At 36.9% G+C, this 24231-nt stretch overlaps 1 protein-coding gene across 4 annotated transcripts in view; it reads right to left on the bottom strand.

The window, feature by feature from the left end:
• The window catches only part of INPP4B (inositol polyphosphate-4-phosphatase type II B), a 464775-nt gene that overhangs the window by 133073 nt on the left and 307471 nt on the right, over positions 1-24231 (bottom strand). For all 4 annotated transcript variants that reach the window (XM_006766076.2, XM_006766075.2, XM_006766072.2 and 1 more), the window contains one exon: positions 13139-13286. In XM_006766076.2, coding sequence (XP_006766139.1) covers positions 13139-13286 — 148 coding nt within the window. The remainder of the gene's footprint in view (positions 1-13138; positions 13287-24231) is intronic.

Here is a 24231-nt window from a genome sequence, read left to right on the forward strand (position 1 = left end):
AAGGCACACTTTATCTAGATGGTTTGTTCTGTCTTACCTTGTTTAAATATTTCAAAATATATGCTTCTCCTCTTCAGCAAAATAGTAAGTCATATATATAATGTTTTAAACACATACAATTAAATAACATAAAGGAAAAATGAAATTAAAAAACAACCCTATGAAGAATAAAGAGACAGAATTGAACACAAAATGAGGCATAGGGGAACTGGAAAATAAATAGCCAAAGCTGCTGTAAAGTTTTTTTTATATATAATGCATAAAGCATGGCAAGAATATTAAATAGATAAATGGTTTAAAACTTTGTTTTTTATGGCCCTGGGAGTGTTATGGCAGAGGGCCAACGGGAGGATGTTGAACAAAAGAGAAGCCAAGTAAGTGGACAGGCATCAGGCCTGTTTCCTCACTCAACCCCCGCTAGAACAATCAGCTCCAATGAATCTCTTTGATTTATATGGGAATTTTGTGTACAGTTTGTTTGGGGGTGGGGTGGGGGGAAGGGCTCTGTTGCTAAAAAAATAAATTACAAAATCAAAACATAAAAAATAAAAGAAAGTTTAGCCTCTAGTTAAAGCTTCTGTTTAAAATAACATTCGAAAACCTACTGATGATATATACAAGGAGGAAATTTCAACACAGGGGAAACATGCTCTGAGCCTGCGAGTGGCAGAGGCTCGTCTCCCTCGTCTTTTTGTCCTACCACAGTTCTGTTTGACTGAGGTTTGTTGATTGAGCAAATGAAAGGTTTGCTTGCAGGTTATTATTCTTAGTTTTTCCTGAATTTGACCAAAGTCAAAATATAAAGTAGGATGCTGAGTTCTCCCCTAGTTAAAATGGAGAGATCTGAAAAATAAAGGAGGTACTGATGAATCCTCTAACCTTGTATGATCTAGATCTGTAACCTTGGATTGGTCGAGTCTTCCTTAAGAATACACAAAGATTAGAAAATACATCTTCATATGGAATTTCTTCCTATGATGGTTGATAGTCTTCCTAGGCTATCAACTTGACTGAATCACAAGGTGTCTAGATATTGGGTCAAATGTTATTGTAGGTGTCTAGGAGGAAGTTTCCAGATCAGATTAATATTTGAATTGTTAGGCTGAGTAAAGCAGATGGGTCTTCCTATTTTGGGTGGGCCTCATCCAATCACCTGAAAGCCTGAATAGAGCAAAAAGGGCTGACCCTCCTGGGGTAAGAGAGAATTCCTCCTGCCATACTGACTTTGAACTTGGATACTGGTGGTGTTGTTTTTTTTCCAGCCTTTGGACATGAATTGAAACATTGGCTTTTCCTGGGTCTCAAGCCTGCTGGTCTTTGAACTAGGAATACACTATACCCTCTCTTGAGACCCCAGCTTGATAACTCACCTCCAAGGCCTTAGAACTTGTCAGCTACCATACTTCACACACACACACACACACACACACACACACGCACGCGCGCACACATGCACGCGCGCACACACACACACACACTTTATGGTTGTGTTTCTGTGGAGAACCTGTACCAACATACTAACTACACAGGGATTCTATCACAAAGATTTCTCTCTGCTTGGTGCAAAGGAAGTTAGAAGGTAGGTTGAGATAAAAACATCTGGAACGCTGAAACCGGTTTGGCTCAGTGGATAGAGCGTCAGCCTGCGGACTGAAGGGTCCCAGGTTCGATTCTGGTCAAGGTCATGTACCTGGGTTACAGGCACATCTCCAGTGGGGGGTGTGCAGGAGGCAGCTGATCAATGTTTCTCTCTCATCGATGTTTCTAACTCTCTATCTTTCTCCCTTCCTCTCTGTAAAAAATCAATAAAATATATTTTTTAAAAAAACCAAAACATCTGGAAGATAGTTTGAGCTCTTTCATGGCTTTTTATCCCTCCCACCACATTTTACAAAAACTCTGTTAACTTTTTCAGACGAAAATTGCATAAAGAGATGTTTAGCTTTTCTAAGAGACTTGCACAAGAAATCTCTCTAGTTCTGAGGTCAAAGCTCCACATGTGAACCCCCTATTTCATTAGAAGTCTGAGTCCAGAATGATAAATGTTAAAAACTTGGGCATGTAAATTCAAAATTATGAAAAGTAGTTACTTTAATAAAGAGTGCCTGAGAATAATAATTAAATCATTTATAAGGATTTTAAGACCAAATAAAAATTTATATACCAAAGGATATGACCCAGTAAAAAAGACATTAAAATGTCATTTGAAATTATTACCTAGGTAAATAGAAATACTTTCCCCTAATAAACTGTACAATACCATTTTTAGAATAAAAATGGAACCTTTTAAAACTATCAGAGTCTAAAACTACATGTGGGTATAGATGGATGGAAAGTTTAATGGTCAACTGCTTTCATTCATTATGCAAAATTAGACCTTAACTCAAACCCAAAAGAAGTCATCAAAAATGTACCCATTAGGAAAAAGAATTAAATACTAAAATTTCCAGTGAAGAATAGACTACATAAATGACCAGAGATGATTTCAATTTCATAAAGTGGTTGGGTGACACCATAAAACCAAACAAAGTTCAACTCGATGTCAGGTTTCACAGTATTTTCAACCCACAATTCAAACTGTGCTTTAACCCAGACAAGAATAAAAACTGCATCTATAAATCACAGCCTTTTTTCTTTTTCTTTCTTTCTTCTTTTTTTTTTAAAAAAAGCTTTTTTTGCAAATGACAATGTTGTTCATGTTGCAATCCATAAGCCACTAATTCACTGAAAATCGACTAGAATGGTCATTTACTGATTTTCACTTGACATTAAAGTAAGTGGATGTTGTACTATGTAAGTTGATGTTGTAGACTCAAGGAGGTTTCAAGTTATAAGCAAAGACTAAGAACTGAAGCACAATAACTATAGGATTCAGTTGTAATCACAGAATCTGTTTGCATTTGATAAACAGCTAAATTCTGTCATTGAATTTTAGGTAACTGCATTAAAAAATTAGGAATAAAAAGTATGTCTTAGTCTATCATAAGAGTCTATTTGCTGTCCCTGATAAAGGTGATTTGGTATTTACTTATAAATAAAGTCTTTTTTATCCTTTGAAGTTTGTTTTAAGTTTATCAAACATGGACAACATTTATTTTTTTAACATTGTAAAGCTCAGTGTTCCATTTATGCTTAAAATGGTGGCACATCAATGAAGTTTCTCATAACTCCACATATATTAATTATGTGCCTTTCCATTGTGGGCAGCCATGAAAATTACCCACTGCACAGAAAGGCTGGTCAAGGAAAGAAGTGTGCTAGAATGCTCATCCTCTTTTCATTATTACTGCCCATGCTTTTAGAAATTGCAAGCATTTCTGGGCAGTTTCCCTTCCAACTCCCACCCCAGGGTCTGGAGTGCAGATGTGACCCAGTTAAGTTTCTTAAGTCGATGGAATCCAGGAGGCCCCACAAAATACTTAGTGGTAGGGCCGTTTGGTAGACACCATAAGACTTTTCAGGTAATCAAGATCACTTTTGTACAGAATTTATCTCTTTTTTATTTTCAAAACAATCCTCAGAGATACCTGTTCCAGAGCTGGATGAATAAAAATTTAAAAATTCAGTTGCCCTCCGCACATTTCAAGTGTTCAACACCTCACAGCTATCATATGAAACAGTGCAGTTTAGAACACTTCCACCATGGGACGTTCCATTGAACAACCTTGCTTTAGGCAAATGAGGAGAATGTAACTGAGAAATGAAGTGACCTGTTTAACCTATACTGCTACAAAGTGGCCAAATCACGACTTATACTCAGGGCTTACAATTGCAAATCTTGTTCTCTTTTCCATTTTAATTCCTGGGGAGTATGGTTTCTTCTAAGATAGTAATCCTATCTTAGGAGGACAAGACTGGAATCTGCCACCTGAGGGACTCATCTGAATGTAACTTCCACCCAGGTCAACAGAGAGCTGGTTCAAATATTTGGCTCAAGTGTGCACTTACAGCCTTGGCCACCATAACTATTGGAAGATCAAACAACAGAACAAAATTCTTGTTTATTTTCTATTCATTTAACAATAACAAAACCGACAAGTTCTTCTTTTTCTGTGGCCCAGAAGGCTCTAACTAATCAGAAGCCTTTCATTCCAAAACATGTGCCCCAGATACAAGCATCAGCTTTGTAGGAAAAGATAAACCCAGTCTGCTTTTCTGGCCACTTGGAGTTTGTGGCACTGTATGGTGAACATACTTATGAGGTGTGCTCAGTTAGTAAGCTAAAGGAGAGTGAAATAAATTACAGACCTTTTTGTATGAAACACTATTAACTGTCAGCTAAGATGAAGAACAACAGTTTTGATATATTGAGTGTCTGCTGTGTACATGATTCTTTACAAAAATGGTATAAGTGGTTTCCATATATAAAAGGCCTATGTATGTATGTATGCACCATGGGTTTTCATCCATAATTCACAATAACTGTGTGCATTTATTATTTAACCGCTTCTTTACAATAGAGAAAATTGAAAATTAAAGCGGTCAGATGTTTGCCATGTCACATAGCTGTGAAGTGGAGTTGGGGAGCCAAGTTCCAAACCCAGAGCTGCACTTACAGACATACACACACACACACACACACACACACACACACACACGAGTGCCTAAGACTAAAACTCTATAGTTATAAGTGTTAGAGTCTTCTGATTGCTCATTTAATCACTACAGTAGTCCCGTAGGACAAATAATAATGTTATTACCTAAGAAGTAAAAAAAATCTAGAAATGGAGAGATTATATAATTTAAAAATATATATTATTAGTATATATCAAATGGCAGATGTAGATTTTGAACTCAGATCAATGATGATTCTAATCCTGTGCTTTCATCATTACAACACACTCTCTCCTACTCATTTCATTTGAAATAACGAATCTTGGCACAATAGACAAAAATGTTTCTGCATGAGTTTTGCCTTATATGTTTCTGTGGGGATACTGTAATAGCCAAACAGCAAAATCAAACACATATTACTATCACCAGTTTGGTGATGCTAAGATAGTAATCCTATCTCTACAGGACCTCTCATTAAATGATCCCAAGAATCCATAACAACAAACCTAATGGCACACAACATCTGCCTTTAATACTAGGAGTTGGGAGGGCAAAAGCACTTTCCATGAGAAATAACAAACCATACAGTATTCGAACTGAGCATCAACACTCTGTTCCTGGAAAAAATGAACAGAAGAAATAATACTATTCAGTTGTGAATCAACAGTGGAGTCCCAATGGGATATGTTTATGCATCCTTTTTTGGATCTGTAGGACTTGAAATTGTTCTCAAAGAGAACATGCAAGAGAACAGAGAAAGAAACACAAAGAGAAACAAAGTGGAAGAGATGCAACACTATAAAAACACCCATGAGTCCTGGCTGGTGTGGCTAAATGGTTAGAGTGTTGGACATGCACTGGAGGGTCTCTCTCACATATCTCTCTTGATTATGCTCATCTTCTAACATTGATTTCATCCTCCTTTAGTTCTCAGACTATCCAAGTGCCAGACAAAATAAATAAAAAATACTCCCATCAAGAAACATCACAAAAATTCTAATTATTGGAGATAGAAGGAAGTTTCTTGAACAACCGAAGGAGAAAAAAATAGCTGTAAAAGAGCAAGTATCAGAATGGTAAAAAAAAATCACCAAAGAAGTAGAAGCTAATGAAAATTAAAACATAAAGTTCTATAAAATACATATTAAAATATAATATTTGTATTCATTAAACACATAAAAATACAAATCATAAATGACTCAGAGATTCTTCTCTGCTGAGGAAAGATAAATATTCCAATTATAACCAAAATAATTTTCATATAACATTGGCCGATGGGTTAGATCTATGGGGCATTGAGTTTAAAAATGTCATAATGAAAATGTTTTTATTAATCCTATTACACATGAAATAAATACAGAAAGATACAAAAATACTTTTAGATTTTTGTAAAGCTTTTGCCTAAGAGACTAAAGTGGTCCAGGTCTGTATTGGGTGATAATATCTATTCTCAGCCCATTTTTATGTACTTTCTAGTCAGGGAAAGTAGAAGGATCTTTTAAGGTTCAAAAAAAGACTAATTCCACAAATATTATCTGGGATGAGGATAGAGGTGGGAAGGCTGACAGCTTGAGCATCCATTTTCAATATGGGCAAAACCATGCTCATTAACAGAAATGAAACATGAACTGTTTCAAAAAAAATGTCCAATAAAAATGCATCTCTATGTAAAAAAAAAAGATTTCAGTGTGCCTTTACTTCTTCCAAGTATGCAAATGCTGGTAGACATCGTAAAAGGCATAGGTTTCAGCCATGCCAAGATGCACAGTGCAGAAGATGAGGCGAGATAAGTAGAGAGAAAGGAGGTCCCGCTTGCCTTATAGCCCATAGGAAGGGGAAATCTTGCCTGGTGATAAAGAAATTTTGGAAAAAACAACAACATAAATTATATTTTGGAATGCCAAACCATGTTGTATGAACCGGCCACTATGTTGCAAAATCTTACTGTATATCTTTTTGTATAGTGAGGATGTTTTTGAAATAGAATTTATCTGGGTATATTCTAGTTGTAGTTTATAATTCCTAATATATACTTTTATCATTTTTTAAAAAGGCATTTACATAGTGTTATCAGTTTGAAATAAAATGAACCCATTTTAATGATGGTCACAGAATATTTTAATGTAAGGAGAAAACCAGACAATTAAATACCTTTTGCATTTCTCTAAAACTAGATATAGTGCTTAGAAAACCAAGTTAATGGCATATGATACCATTTAAGTAAACATGTAAAACATATCTCTGAAACCTATATTTCTATATAGCAACTAGGTTTTGAATCTGGGATTTTAAAATAGCTTATTGACTGACTTTTCTTTGATAAGAATACACTATGTTCAAGAAATAGATGGATGTATAACTATGTAGACAAACTTTATCAGAATTCTAAAATATAACTCTGAAAATATAAAATACAGAAATATTCACAGTGCCTAGCGAATCTTCAGAATCTATATTTTATAAATCAGAAAATATAGTGTTCACCAAAAAAGTGTTTGCCTTCATTAAAATAAAATATTTATCTCCATGAATTTAGTATATGTTCAACACTTACAAACACAAATATCTAAGACAAAGCATGTACGTTTTCTCAAAGAAGTAGTAATAAGACTTTTAAAGTTTATATATCCCAAGCCCTATCACATTTTTCCTATTAAAATATTTTGCTTCAGATTTTTTATATTTAATTTACAAGATTGCTTTTCTACATGATACACACAATTATTTACACGCTTTATATAAAACCAAAGAAAGTATTTGTTATAAAATATTATTATCCTTTTCTGCTAAGCTTGTAACACAATATACTAGAAAGTTTCTCTCTTTCTCCACCTCTGAGATCATGAAGAAAATATATATAGGAAAGAAATGAAGAAGGAAAAAAGAGAAAAATACATGATATACATCAAAGTAATATTTTCCAGGGGAGTTTTATGGGTCATGAGGATCATTTATTCCTGAAATACTGCATTTTTTAAAAATAACTTTGTTCCATTATAGGTTTTCAAATGTCATTTTCTAGTGTAGAAATGTATACCTTTTAGATAAACCCAATCACTGTACAGTGACCGGAGCCTCCCACATAGACATGTACGTGTGCATACCATGTTTTCATACTACATTCATAGCTGTTCCGGAGCATCAGTTCTATGGATACAATCATTTTACCTAGTAACTGTCATATTTCAATGGAGATTGAGCACAGGAAAACTTTGAAGTAGTACAAAAGCTGAAGAAAATACTCAAAATAAACAAAATATGTGGCAACACTAAAACAAGCAGTAAAAACTTTATAGGTGGTAGTTTGGCAAAACTTATGTAACTTGTCTGCAAGCAACCCAAGTTGAAGGACTGTAAAGCTTGAAGCATTATAAACACCGGCAAACACACACACACACACACACACACACACACACACACACACACACGCCCCTTCTATGTATTCAGGATCTCTGAGCTGTCTTCAATACATCACTCTCCTTTTCCTTCCGTTATAATAACCCGCCATGACCCCAACCATCAAGTATGCTTGATCAAGACCTGGTCTGCTTTTTAATGTCAAATCCCTGATGTATCATGGTTGGAGAGCAATTCAGTCAACTTTTCAGAAGCAAGGTCTTATACTGAGCACTTTGCAAGCAGAACCTCTCCTCTTCCCTTCCAAACACACGAGTACAGTTTTTCAAGACTGACTCCAAGAAGCTCCTTCTGGAAATCTGTTTTTTATAACATTTTCAATCAGATTGTGTGACTCTGTAACCTGAGCCAAGGATTCCAAGCAAGTTAGGCCATTGGCAGAAAAGTCCTGGGTGGACTGTTAAATTTTCACAGGCTGGAAAGCATGGGATTAGAGTAGATGAAATGAAAACGTAAAAAAATAAATGGGTTTGCGAGAAAGTGGGGATGGGAGTGGGAGGGGGGTTGAGGCAAGTAAAATGATTTTAGGGATCTGAACAGACTAGGGTTAAAAGAGGCTGAGAAAAGAACTTCAGAGTAAAGCTCTGTCCAGACTGGAGGTTCCACCCCATCAAGAAAAATGTGGCAAAGTCCTTTTGCAAGGCAATGTCCCAGTCTCACATTCTTGATTTATTATATTACGCCGCATCATGTTAATTTTATAATATTTATTTTTCTATTATAGTTACTTATATTCATTATAAGTATAATTTTTAAATTACTTTTTCAATTGGATGGCATACAGCTGCAAGTAGATTTTCAAGAAAGTTTTGTGGGTGACATTCTCTGAGCTCCTGCTAGTTAAGTATGCCATTTCCGTTGCCTTCATTCATAAAAAATTCATAACCTGGCCCTATATAATAAAGGGGGGTCACAGCCTTTTTCTCTCAAATATCAGTGGATGTTATTCCATGGGTTTCCACAGAGAAGTGTGAGATTATCCTGATTTTTAGAATGTAAAAGAGAAAAAAACAAAACTGCATGAATTTTCATTGTTTTGTTTTGTTTTTCAAGCTTTTGCACTAATTGTTCTTCCCAAAGAACACTTAAAATTATTTGGTAGTTTACTGCTTTGTGCCCTGAATATCTAACACCTTTCTCACCATGTAAACTTTTTTTTTCACCTTTGTTTAGCATTTGAGAGGAGCTTATCATGTTTGTCTTCCACATTACTGAGATGATTTCTCAGTGTCAAATCTTCTCTGCGGGCTCTGTGGATTTAATTTGGCTGCTGCAATTTAAAACTTCATCATTCCCTACATTATCCTTTCCTTCTCAGCATGCTCCCTAAAGGATGATGGTTCTTTTCTTATGGCTTTCTCATCCTGTTTCATAACAACCACACCTTCTCATACTCTACTGAGATGACTAGTCAATTTTCCCACATTTTTTTGTATTTCCTTTTTGAGTGCAGCATGTTTTTTTTTCTCCTTTTCTTTATAAAAATTGTAAGATTTGTTATTAAAATTTTAAACGCATTCTAATAATGGGAGATTTACACAGAAAAAAGGTTGGAGAAACCAAAATATATTTGGAATAGGCTGGTCTTCACAGTGCCTAGAGAATCTTCAGAATCTATCAAGTTTTTATAGTTTTCGTTTCATAGGATTGAAATGGAATTTTCTTTTCTGAGCAACCCCCAGTGTACACTGACAGTCCCTAATCCTGCCCCTTGAAAGGGAACTTTATAATTTGGAAGCATTGTTCCTTTGTCTCCACCAAAACTGCTCATTTTCCCCTTCTATGTGTTTGCAATTTCTGTTTTTGCTACAAATGCATAGCAAGAAAGAGATTCAGAGAAAGGCAAGAGAACAGAATGGGTAGACGACACTTGTGGTATGCTAAAAAGTAATTCTTATAGAGGCTATGCATATACAAAACTCATGACTTAGTGGCTCTTTCTCCTTATTTTCTACTCCTCATCCTCCCCGCCCCAGGACTTACTGTCAGTGACTGGACAGACAGAGAGGTATGAATGGGGGAAGGGTGCAGGAAGGAGTTAGAGAGAACACTGGGGAGGCCTCAGAACTAGTAGAAGGTCCGCTGCTCAGCCTTTATGGGGTTTCCAAACTGATGACAAAAGACAGATTGGGGCAGCAGTAGGGGTCCGGCTCTTAGCTTTCTTTCTCCCTAGCTGGCTGTATTTTTAGGTGAAATAGTACTAGTGGTCCATCAATTATGTTATATATAGTATTATGTTAATCATAGATTCCAGTGTTTTGTGAAAGCTCATCATTTTCCATTCTGTCTTTATAGATATCTTAGTGGGAATTTAGGACTGGCTAAGTTAGATGCAGTATTAAGTCCATTTTATAGGGTAAGGCTTGGCCCTGACTTCTTTGACTCTGCTTTACCTGAGAGTCTTGTTACAGACGAGCAGTTCCTGTATAGTTCTCAGCTGAAATAAAGGTGCTGGGTTCTGCCTGACACCTCTAACTCAGCTTGCCTCCGGTGAGTCCTTCCTCATTCTATAACCCCTGTGAGGAACAATTATTCTCTCCATCCCTTCTCTATCAAATGTGACCTTTACATGACTCTGGTTGGAGTGGCTCTTAGTGTCCAATAGTCTGATACCTTTATGACTTCAAAGATCCAAACTCATGCTTCTTTAACATGTAATCTTGATTATTCTTCCTGGGATTTGCATTGTCCACCAACTACTCTTAGGACTATCTCTAGGAGGATAAGGATTGAATCATGTGGCTTATATTAATTCATTCTTGCAGCTGGCTCCTATAAGTAGTTTGCTTAACTTTCTGTACATCTTACAGATACTCTTGGCCTCAGTCAATAGCTCTTGCCAGGTTTCTGTGGTTGATTATCTGCACTTGGCTACTCTCAAATATCACTTTCTTGTCTCTCTTTCTATCGTTATTTCCCTAGAATCATGAAGTTCTGTTATAATCCAGGTTCCTATCTGACTTTCCCTAAAATTCAAGTTCTTTTTCTTTTTCTTTTTCTTTTCTACTCACTTGGCTATATGGTATTTGTGCAGCCATTCCTACCTACCCTCGTAAATACAATCATGTACCACTTAACACAGGGATGCATTCTGAGAAATGTGTCTGTAGGTGATTTGGTCATTGTGTGAAAATTATAGAGTGCACTTACACAAACATATATGTAATGGTTGCTACACACCTAAGTTATGTGATCTAGCCCATTGCTCCTAGGCTACAAACCTGTATAGCATTTTATTGTTCAAAACCACAGAAGGTTAAATCAAGCACAAGAGAATATGATGCAACCAAGAGACACAGTAAAGAAGAGATGTATGAGGTTGCTTTATAGGTTGCTTTCAGCATAATGTGGCATGTTGTTTTACAGTATTTTTAAAAATAAGTAGAAAGAGTGGAGTCTAAAGCAACAATCTATATATATAAAAGCCCAATATGCAAAGTGTCCCTTTGGGAATTCAACAGACTGGGAGTTCGATCACTTGCTATGACATGCACTGACCGTAGGGGTGGAACGAAGGGAGGCCCTGGCTGGCAGCCAGCAGCCACTAGGGACCCTATCAGTGCATGAATTTCATGCACTGGGCGTCTACTAAAAAGTATAATATAATAAATAGATAAATCAGTAGCCTAATCATTTATTACATTATCAAGTCTTACAGACTGTAGTGCTGTACTTTCCTAGGACTGCCAACACAGTGTACCTGTTTACAAAAGTGTCATCACAAACACATGAGTAATGCCTTGTGCTGGTACAATGTTCTGACTGCTATGACATCACTAAGAGGGCAATAGGAATTTTCAGCTCCATTATAATCTTACTAGAGGCCCGATGCATGACGATTCATGCAAGAATGGGCCTTCCCACCCCTGGCTGCCGGCACCGCCATCGCTCTGGCTGGCACAGCCTTTCTGCCTTCCCACACTGCCTAGAGGCCCGGAGCAGCTGGGGCAGTGCGGGATGCCTGTATCGTTATCATGGCGACATCGCAAGTGTCCCACCTGGCTCCCGGCTGCTTGGCGCCTGCATATGCAAATTAACCCGTCATCTTTGTTGGGTTAATTTGCATACTCACTCCTGATTGGCTGGTGGGTGTCGTGAAGGTATGGTCGATTTGCATCTTTCTCTTTTATTAGTGTAGATGAAACCACAGTTGTATATGCAGTCTATCATTGACTGAAATGTTATGAGGCTCATGATGATACTGTCAATATTGCCAGGTTTAACCAGTCTTGCCCATGGTGTACTCACTGGTTTATGTCAATATGGCATCCCTGGAAACTGTAAAGTCTACCAATACTCTTAAGTAACTTGATGTACTAATGTGCACATAAGGCAGAAATGCAAATTTTGAACATTTCACACCCTGCTGTGTATTACAGCAATTTAAAAAATGTTAACTATTAAAAATATTTGCTAATTTTCTGAGATTTGGGGCCTTAGCAGTGTTTAGTATAATATAGTATTCAGCATTTTTAAAGTCACTAGAGGCATATAAGGCAGGAAACAAATTTATTAGTCACGGCTCAGAGAAATTCTCATCAACTACCCACTCTCACATCCTTTTGTTTCATTACAGCAATGGATTTAATTTTGTTGTACAACAATACTGTCCATTCACATAGCATATTTTATCAATCATCTTGAGTTTTTAGACTAACAAATATCTGAGAGTCTTGTTGCAGATGAGTAGTTCAAAGAAAATCAAGGAGGAATTTTTTACAGAACTGTAACCAAAAGCAGATGCGGTGAAGACACAGGGATTGTTAGCAAGGTCAAAGCTCAGGTTATTGGCTGGACTTCAAGCTATTTAATAGAAATATAATGCACACCACAAAGGAGAGTCACATATGTTATTAAAAATTTTCTAGTTAGTCATATTCAAAAAATAATTTACAGCAAGTGAAATTAATAATATTTTTATTTAATCCTTATTATGAAATCAGTCTTTTGTTTGTGTACTAAAAACTCAAAAATCTGCTGTGTATTTTACATTTATATAAGATCTCACTTGGACTAGTTACACTTTAAGGGATTAAGAGCCACACAGGGCTAATGGCCGCCACACTAAACAGGTCTAGAATTTCATGTTATCATCATACTTTGAGAAAAAATATTTTATAGAAAAAAATTATTAATGCAAAAGACAATCATAATTATTTTCTCTTACCTACACAAATCTTCTTTTATGTGAAGAGAGATCAATTCCTTAGGAACATGAAAAGAAAGTATGCTCTCTGACATCTGCTCCCGGATTCGCATCCACTTATTGTCAGATGTGGGAAATCTATATAATTTACACACCGGGTTCTTTAACACTGAGTAGAAGAAAGAAACAAAAGCTTGAGGGTTAAATTATAAAGATATGCACACTAGATGAAGATGAATTAACAAAATCATTAATCGAAGTATTTTCTAATTATTTATTCAATCAAAATTTGTTTTTAAATAAATAATAACCCATTAGTGTTTTTGAATTTCTAAGAATTTTGTTCTTCCATCTTATTTTTTTCAGTAGCTTCATGAACATATAGTCTTTTAAAAAAACATATTTTATTGATTTTTTTACAGAGAGGAAAGGAGAGGGATAGAGAGTTAGAAGCATCAATGAGAGAGAAGCATGTATCAGCTGCCTCCTGCACACCCGCTCATGGGGATGTGCTCGCAACCAAGGTACATGCCCTTGACCGGAATTGAACCTGGGACCCTTTCAGTCCTCAGGCCGATGCTCAACCACTGAGCAAAACTGGTCAGGGCGAACATATATTTATCAAATTAAAAAATAACACATCAAATGCTAATTCATAAATATGACTACTGTGGTGCTCCAATTTATCACTTAATTTCTTTTTCTTCTAAAGATTTCCTTAATACATATGTATTTATAGATACAGATGAAAATACATGTATTTATACATAATACACACTTTGCAAAAATATATTTCTGAATTTCTTCTGATCACTCTCAGTCAACTTTACCTATTTACATAGTAGATGACAACTGGTAAGTTTTTTTCCAGAGGATTTAAATGACCCCACTCCTAAAATCTATTGATTTCTTAAATGTCAGAAAATTTATTCCATGGTTTACCATCTATTAAAATTCAAATATCATACACAGTTTAGTGCCAATGAGTTAATAGGACACTTTCCTGGAACTACATTTTATCAGGAGCAAGACAGGGAGACTATGAACAAACTGTATATTCAGAGTAGTGGGCAGTGATTAGGGGAGAAGTGACAAGACCATGCCATCAAGGGCTTTAAAGATTTAAAGAAAATGTGTAGGGCCAGATACGAAGATAATACTTGATTCTATTTGTGTGTGAGGTCAGCTCTCCTCCCATATTCCTGAACCATGTATTTCAGGGTAGAATTTTATCTCTCTCCCCTCTGGCAACCACCACAGTTATTTCTTGTCTTTTTTTATAATAGTCATGCTAATAAGTGTGAGGTGATATCTTTTTGTAATTTTGATTTACATTTACCTGATGTTTAGTGATAATTAGAATGTTTCCATGCACCTGTTGGCCATCTGCATGATTTATTTATAAAAATGTCTTCAGATCATCTACCCACTTTTTAATTGGAATGTTTGTTTCTTTTGCTATTGATTTGCATGAGTTCTTTATATATTTTGGATATTAGCCCTTATCAGATATATTTTCTTTTATCTGAAATATTAAAACTTACAGCAAGTCACTGAAAAAAACTATGATATTTCATTCATTTGTAATGTGACAAGGTTTCAAAGATATAAGAATTTTACTACAATATCTATTGTCATATCTCTAGAGATGGAGAAGAAAAAAAAATGTATTGAATTCAATATAATGTCAGTCAGGTTAAACCACTCCTGGTATCTCATGAATTCTAATACAGTTAATATGATCAGGAATATAAATGTATACTTTTATAGTAAGACAAAAACTCAATCTCCAAATGTCCAATTTTTTCCTTACTAACCTAAGTAAATATCCAGCTATTTGGTTTATCTATGCTCAGTATATGTGCAGCTTTTTAATCTCCTTTTTCTGTTAAGAGTGTACAGAATCACTGCATCCTGCAAACCATAATTAAAATCCTTGCATTTTCTTGCCTTTTATAAAATACTTACTATATTTAGAAAACTTATATTTTATATTAATTCACAAATGTAACATTCTTCATTTCCTGTCATCACAAAGCTAGTCTTTCAACTTTTGATTTTATTGTTTTTGTTTTAATGCTCTTCATAGCAATCTAAATATAAACTTTTGTTGACATGACTTCAGCAGAAATCAAGGGCAGTTTGATTAATGAACTCCAGTGCTGTCCTCTGACCATCTGCTGAATGACATGCAAGGATTCTATGGGAACCTGCTGTTTATAAGGAAAACACATGGGGCAAATAATTTAAAATATCAGACAACTAGATCATCCAAAAAGAATCCTAATACTGTCTGCTATCTAACTCTTATGGTCTGATTCTGAACTTTTGAAACTCACAGGTCTCCAAATACTAGTAATAAATTTTATATATTATCAGGATCTCAATGTAAATATAGTATTATGTTTTTTAAAGCTAATTTCATCCATGAGGATTCCTTATCAAACATCTACTATGTATAAAGCAAGAACACACCTACTCTGTATCCTGAAATAGCATAAAATGGTCCATGACTTAAAAAAATAATAATAATGGCTTGACTTTTAACTTCCATGCAAATTTGTTTCACTGGTTACAAAAATGACCAGATAAGATGTTCTCAATTCAAATTTCTTATTGGGTGGATAGTGAGGAGATTTTGACATCCTTACATAAAAGAAAGGCATGGTATTCATGCATCAAATATTGAACAATGGGCCATAAATGATGAATGTTTTTGTCATTTTTTTTAAACGCTTCTCCCCTATCGCAGAGATAAAATTCCGACAGTTCTGCACATACACTCTGGCTGTGTAAATGAGTCTGTCATGTTCAGCTCTGACTTTCCACAGATGCCACGACTTATCTCCAGATCACCACCAAACGAGTATTACATGAAATGTTAAAAGGTCTTCTGAAAGAAGAAGAAGAAGAAGAAGAAGGAGAAAAAGAAGAAAAAGATAAAAATATGAATAATTAAATGGCAATAAAGTACATATTTATTGACAACTGAATCTAAAAAACAAAATAAACAAACAAGCAGAACAGAAATAGATTCATAGATACAGAGAACATTTTTACAGTTACAGATGGGAGTGGACTTGGGGGAATGGATGAAAAAGATGAAGGGATTAAGAGGTGCAAATTGGTTGTTACAGAATAGTCTTGGGTATGTAGAATACAGCATAGAGAATATAATCAATAATATTCCTATAATTATGTATGGTGTCAGATGGGTATGAGATTTATCTGGAAGATCATTTAGAAAGTTATAGAATGTCTAATCACCGGGGTGTACACCTGAAATGAATATAATATGTCAACTGTAATTGAAAAATTAAAAAAATGATTTTTAAAAAAGATGCATTTCTGACCATACAATAAGCTCAACCTAGCAATAATATCTATCTAACATCTATTATAAGTTTTTTTTAAAGGCATCCCTGTGTGTATTCGCCTCATGTTTTAAACTGCTTTTCCCAAAACAATTACTAAAATTGTCATGTGACATATTCTACCAAGAGAAGAGTGATGGAGACATTCTGGACCATATCTTGGTCTTGTGACCAAGGGTCAAGTTCTAAGTTGGTCCAGATAGTGATACATTCCCCTTCAGGCCTACCCTATAAGGTGAACAAACATAGGGACAGAAAGTAAATGGCAGATTTTCCCCACAAATTGAAGCACAACTCATTTTCTGTATTGTCTCTTCCAGACACTATAACAGGGCCTATTTAACAAGATAATGTGCCACCTGTTTTTACATGGGATTCAGAAATTGTGAAAGCCCAACTGCTCCAATTCTGAATTATCAAAGTAAAGATGTCAAGAAAATGGTCATGCTACCACATTGACAACATACACAAAAAATATGGCTGCTCAAGCAATCTGCTTTAGGAAAAAAAGGTAATCCAGAGAGCTATCACGGGTGTGATTTTCTCTTTTTTGTGTCTCTCTTAGAGCTGTCAGTGGATTGGACAAAAAAATTTTGGAAATCTGGATTCCGGGTCAAGGGGATCATCAAAAAGCCTCATTCCATCAGGTTGTCTTTAACATATGTCTCCAGAGGAAGCTCATCTGTGATTATCTTCACATAATTTTTTTGCTTTTGGGAGGTGGTTGGAGTCACATATTTAAATGGAATCTGACTTTATTGGCTTTAAGCCTTACAAAATCATTATTTTAATGTACTACAGATTCTTGTAGAAAACCTATTCATTCTGTAGCTCTTAATTATGCAGTTGTTTAATAGTTCAATTATTCAGCTGAATGTACATGCATTGCCTATTCTCCAAATGCTACATTATACTTACTATAGACAAGTCTGAATAATCCAATTAGACACTGACACTCCGCATTTGTACTTGAACATATCTTAGATTTATATACATCTTAAATGTCGCTTCTGTCTTTTTAAGAGTGGGTGAGAATTGAAAAACCTAACAGAAATCACTAAAACACTATCCTAAGCATGGCTAATAGAAAAGAAAAGGTAAAAAAAGAACTTGACAGGAGCTCTGAAAATACACCCAAGAAACATTTCTTTAAGAATACTAAAGATGAGGAAGGAGGCCTCGGAGGCTGGGTGAGATGGGTGAAGGGATTAAGCAAAGACAATCAATCTGGCTTCTTGACTCAGTGGTCCCAACCTATGAACCATTTCAATTCCAGGTCAGGGCACATGCCCAGGTTGTGGACTCAATGCCAAGTGTGCAGGAGGCAGCCGATCAATGATTCTCTCTCATCGTTGATATTTCTCTCCCTTTCCCTTTCTCTATGAAATCAATAAAAACATATTTAAAAACAAACAAAAAAATCTCATAGACACAGACAAGAGTATGGTGATTATCAGAGGAAAAGTGGGGAGTGTAAGGATGTAGAAGAAGGGGAAGGGGCATAAAATGGTAATGGAAGGAGACTTGACTGGGTGGTGAACACACAATACAATACATAGATGAGGTATTATAGAATTTTATACCTGAATATAAATTTATTAAGCAGTGTTACTCCAATAAATTCAATAAATTAAAAAAATAAAGATGAAATTATTAAAAAAAAAGGTACTCCAAAGAAAATTTTAGTTACTATTCTCTAGGTTTGTCATAAAATCAATTGTTATTGTAAGTTGTTGTGTTTAAAACACACACACACACACACACAGTAGAAATAGGATATAAATAAGCTGAGTTGGACAAAGTGCTAGTCTAGCTAAACCCATAAATTCTTGACCCTCCATCTTCAATTCAAGGCCAAGAATAAGAAAAACTATAACAAATATCAGAATAAAACATGAAAATATAGTTGTGGAGCTTAGTCTCCAACTGAAGATCATAGGTAAGTTTAGTGTGCAGAATTTAGATGTTAGGTTTTTGGTGGTCGAGAAAATAATTTGTCTCACTCCTTCTAGTTTGATTTGTTTTGTTTAATTCTAGTTTAGGCATTAAATCAGGGACAAAACTAGAGCAGGTACACGTTGGCTCATATTTTATGCTGGGCAACCTGGAGCAACCTGTAGTATACCGAACTCACACTGGTTCTTGCCAATTTGCCTCTGTTAAAGGCATTCCCTGCAACTCAAAGAAGCATCCCTCTTTCATGGTCACCTTCCTATATACTCAGCTCAGCTACCATTTCTCCGAGAGAGCCTCCCTTGGCTCCTATCCCCTGCCTCCCACAGGTGACTCTCCTTTGTACTCGCCATCCCCATCTCTGTCGTGTTTCTTACCAGTTGTGCTCCAATTATCTGTTTACATTTTTGTGTCCCCCTTAGAATGTGAACTTTGTAAAGGCTAGGCCTGTGCTATATCCCTTGTACAGTAAGTGCAAACATTCCACAGAAATGAGTTTAAACCTTGCAACTCAGATGTTTCCCAGCATTGCTGTCCCCAAGGAGAACAGTGAGAGTACCAACTGTGCATCAAGAGGGGAAAATGCAAGAGGGAAGGACCTAAGTAAAACCTCACTTCAAGGGTGAGCACAGGCATCACAATGAAGAAAGGAAAAATCTCCTGGCCGGCATGGCTCAGTGGTTGAGCGTCGACCTATAAACCAGGAGGTCATGGTTTGATTTCGTCAGGGCACATGCTTGGGTTGTGGACTCGATCCTCAGTGTGGAGTCTGCAGGAGGCAGCTGATCAGTTATTTGTTCTCCTCATTGAGGTTTCTATCTCTCTCTCCCTCTCCCTTCTCTGAAATGAATAGAGTATTTAAAAAAGGAAAAACCCTAGTGAAAAGAAAGGCTTCCTCACATTTTAGCCACAAAAACTTTTTGACTACATCATCTTCTTGCCTTTATTTTTCTTCTAGTTTATCTAAAGTGGACAATGGAGGAAATAATGTACTTAGAAAGATAGTGGAAGCATTTAAAGGTGTCTAAGAGATCACTCCATTGATTATTAATTAGATGGTGAAATTCACTCTTCCATTGAAGCTACTTAACATCCTAAATATATTAGCACATAGTAATGAATATATATGGGAATTCCAAAAGAGCAAAGTTAATGGACTCCATCGTATTTGTTAAATAAAACAGCAAAGTAATGCATTGCTTTTGATGGGGGTATAGTGAGGAGAATGTGACCCTAGTATTTAGCTCAGTTGTGTGATATTGTGAAAGGCAATTAAAATCTGTGCTGTGATATGAGGCAGAAAACATTTCATAAATGAGACTTTGGTAGTGATCTGTAAGAAAAGCAATAAACTATTTTATTTGAAACCTAAGTAATTACATTTGAACATGTTTCTCATGGAGGGAATAACAGTGCAGCTTTTTATTACCTGAAGAAAATATTCAGAGATATGCTTGTTATCAGCCATTCGACAAGCATTTATTGGGTTCCTATTGTATTCTGGCCCTCGAGATACAGAAATAAGTGATGTTCCTTCTTCTTAATAGTTAATAATCTAGCATCTGCTGCAAAGCAGCAGCAGTAGATGGCTTACCATTATTTTGGGGGGAAAGATTATCAAAGATACGGTGGCCTATTTTGAGAAGAAGGTGTGATTCATCTGTGAAGCAAGAAGTAAAAATACCACAAAATTCTCCAAATTGGGAGCATGGCATGGATTTAGGACTGAGGGCGGGGCAGTCCCCTCACCTTTGCTCAGATCACAGCTTGAAAATCATCCCTGTCAGACACGCCCTTTGAGAATGTGAAGGACAGTATCCACGTTGATACTCAGCATGAAAGTGGTCTTTAGAGAACAGAAACGATAATTTCATGATTCAAGAAGTAGAGAATTCAACCGAGGAAGATGCTGTATCAGATATAATGCTTGCTGACAGGGGGAAACGCACTCAAAATGGGAAGGTATCAGGAAACTTTGGGATGGGGGCCATTAGCTCCCCAGATCTGGCATAGTAACATAAGGGTCCATGGAAATACTTTTACAGGGAAAATTGGGAAAATTGAATACAGAGAGAACTGTCATCCAGACAACAATGTAAAAAGATATAGCTGTCTGTGGTAAGGCTTATTAACCGCCTGGACCCCAGCAATTAACTATAAATAACTCCTGAGAAAGACAACTGTCAATGACAAAGAAGTGATATATGCCTCCATGTGCAACTGATGACAATGAATACCTGTATGAGATATTTATCAAAAGAAGAAAGTCATAGCAAAAATGAAACTAAGCCATATCTGTTCCAAACATTTGTGAGCCAAAAAGGAAGTTACAGCCTGTCCAAGTTGATCTGGTCCTTTTTAAAAAATGGATGTGCAGAGAGGCTGACCTTCCTGCTGGGGTCATACTGATGGTTGGCAAATCCTGGCTTCAACACCAACTCTCACAGCCGGTCCATGGTTCTCACACTGTAACCACCGGAGGCCGCTGGTTCCTGTTTTTGCTGGAGACAAGGTGTCTCCATGGATGTGATTTAACGGGACAGATGAGAGACCTAACTGTTTTGTGCTTCTCTATGTTCAAAATTATCTACCCCTATGTCCCCACCCCAGCAACAAATAGATTTAAGTGTTCTTACTACCACTTTGCGTAAGGGAATGAGCCAATCATTAAAGAGGTAAAATTAGTGTTTTAACAACTTTATGAGTTCTATAATTAGAAAGTCAAACTAAAGAAGAGCTTTACATTTCTAATACTTATTGTCTTTCAGTGTGTCTTGTTTCAGAGAATATAAAACCCAGCAGCTAAAAGGAATTTGGTTTCCCAGGTAGTTAAGGTACAGCTATATCTTTCTTACTGAATTGTCGATTCCGCCCACTCCTCCTCCTCATCTTTTCTCTCCTTCTGCCCTCAATTCCCCAGACTCCCAACGTACACATTCAACTTGCAAGACAAAACAGGGCACGAAAGAAGTGAGACCTCAGGGGGAAGAGTTTTTTCTTTTTAGTCTTACAATAGATAAGTGAATTTCCTGAATTATAAATGAAGCCTCTGGAGATATAAATAGAATAGGGAAGAGCTGCTGAGAGATATGACATTCTCTTCTTCTCACTCTATAAGTGCTTCGTAACTCACTGGAGGCTGGCAAGTTCCACACAATACATGAAGGCACAGGCTGAGAAGGATGTCAATAGCTCCCTTTGCCTACAGATTTTTAAAAATGCCATATGGGAATATAATGGATTCATTCCAAAGTTGCCGAGTGTAGATAGATAAATAAATAGAACAAAAGACAAAGGTACACACAGGCCAAATTCATACATATTCTATACCTGCACAATGCATTTCTATATTCTGAACAGAAACATTTTATGGTTGAACTTAGTTGTTTCTTTCATACTTTTAAAAATCTAGTACACAGTGAATTCAATGGTTGATGTATCATAAAACTGTACACTTGCCGTCTATATAACTTTATTAACTGATCTATCCTAATAAATTTAATTTTAAAAAAATTTAAAAATAAGTGAGATCATGTGACATTTGTCTTTCTCTGATTGTTTTATTTCACTTAGCATAATAGTCTCCAGGCCTATCCATGCTGTCTCAAAGGGTAAAAGATGCTTATTTTTTACAACTGCATAGTATTCCATTGTGCAAATGTACCAGTTTTTTAACCTGTTCATCTACTGATGGGCACTTAGGCTATTTCCAAATCTTAGATATTATAAATAACTAGAGGTCTGATGCACAAATTTGTGCAAGAGTAGGCCTTCCTTCCCCTGGCTGCTGGCATTGGCTTCCCTCTGGCACCTAGACTTGGGCTTCCCTCCAGAACCCAGGACCCGGACTTCTCTCTGGCCGCCAGCAGGCACCCAGGACCCAGGCTTCCCTCACAGTCCCTGCTTCATCCAGAAGGTCGTCCAGAAGGACATCAGGAAGGGCGTCTGGTCTAATTAGCATATTATGCTTTTATTATTATAGATGCTCCTACTAGCATAGGGGTGCATATATTCTTTATGACTGGTGTTTTTGGGTTTTTAGGATATAATCCCAGAAGTAGGATTGCTGGGTCAAATGGCAGTTCCATTTTTAATTTTTTGAGTAAATTCCATACTGCATTCCCACCAGCAATAAACTAGTGTTCCCATTTATCCATATACTAGCCAGCATTTGTTGTTTGTTGGTGTGTGTGTGGGTGGGGGATAAGAAGAGATAAACCAAATAACTTATATACTCACTAGAGGCCCAGTGCATGGACTCATGCACTGGTGGGGTCCCTCAGCCTGGCCTGTGCCCTCTCGCAATCCAGGACCCCTTGGGGGATGTAGTAGTGCTCAAAGTGGCAGGCAGCTGGGGAGGAGCCTGAGCCAGGGCCTGGCACCACACCACTCCTGCTCATCATGACCCCACTGCACCTACTGCGGGCTCGCGCCCAGTCAGTATCGATACGGAGAGGTTTGCGCCACTGCGGTGGCACTTGCCAGTCACGAGCCTGGTGTCTGGCACCTGTCAGTTAGCTGAGCAGTGCTCCTGCTGTGGAAGCACACTGACCACCAAGGGGCAGCTCCTGCATTGAGTGTCTGCCCTGGTGGTCTGTGCACATCATAGCAACCAGTCAACCAGTTGCTTAGGCTTTTATATATATAGATATGCATAGCCCATTGACAGAGATAATAGGGTGGTGAAGGCCTGGAGGGGCTGAATGGAGATTGATGGGGGGAAGGGAGACACCTGTAATACTGTTATCAATAAAAAAATATATATGTTTTAAAAACACAAAAAATCTATCTTTTATAACATTTGACTGTCATTTAGTCTTATCTCTGCCTAATAAAAGAAGGCTAAGAGAGCATGTGTGTGGCAAATATCCTAGGTTCTGAGTGCTCTTCTGGTTGACTAGACTAAGGAGGTTGAAAAGTGTCATTGGGACTAAGTGGAGTATCACCACCAAAACTGTCACTGCCATGAAAGGAGAAAAGCAGTAATCAATCATCGCTCACCCCACTAAGGGAGCATATTTGAATTGCAGAATGCAGCTGCTCCCATCAATTCCATGGCAGCTGTCTTTGTCATATTGCAATTTACACATTAGGAATAGTACCCTCATAATTTGGAAGAGTTACTGCAATTCCAAGATTCATGCCTTACAGATTTTACCTCCCAAGTGATAGGAGGTGCTGATTTATTTTTTACTACATTCCCTCTGCCTCTGCTTCCTCAGATAATATATTCCCTTACTTAAGACATTTTTCTCTTTCTCTTTGAAATTTATATTAAATCAATCAGTATTTCAAAATGGCATTTCTTTTTGTGTGCATAAAAAATTACAAGGTTTGAATGAGTAAGTCATTTAAAAATTATTGTATAGTGTACACAATTTTGGTGATAACTTGATTCATTCAAACTGTATTGAAAATGAACTTAACATCTCCCACACTCAGTTTTGTTTCTCAAAACTGACATTTACTAAATGAAATAGATTATCTGGATATCCTATATAATAAAAGAGAAACATGCAAATTAGCTTCCCTCTGCTATGCTCAAATCACGCCCAAGCCACACCCACCAGCCAATGAGGAGTGTGTATGCAAATTAACCTGACAAAGATGGCAGGTAATGTGCATACACAGAGCAGTGTGGGAGAGCAGGCAGCTTTGGGGGATGCGGCTCCCTCGGTCGCTCCCTTGGGGGGATGTGGCTCCCTTGGTCACCGGACGGAGAACAGAGTTAGGAGGCTTTAGGGGACATGGCTCCCTCGATCGGGGAAAACCCAGAGCGTGGGGAGC

This window comes from Myotis davidii, unplaced genomic scaffold (genome assembly GCF_000327345.1).
Source record: "Myotis davidii unplaced genomic scaffold, ASM32734v1 scaffold436, whole genome shotgun sequence".
NCBI lineage: Eukaryota > Metazoa > Chordata > Mammalia > Chiroptera > Vespertilionidae > Myotis > Myotis davidii.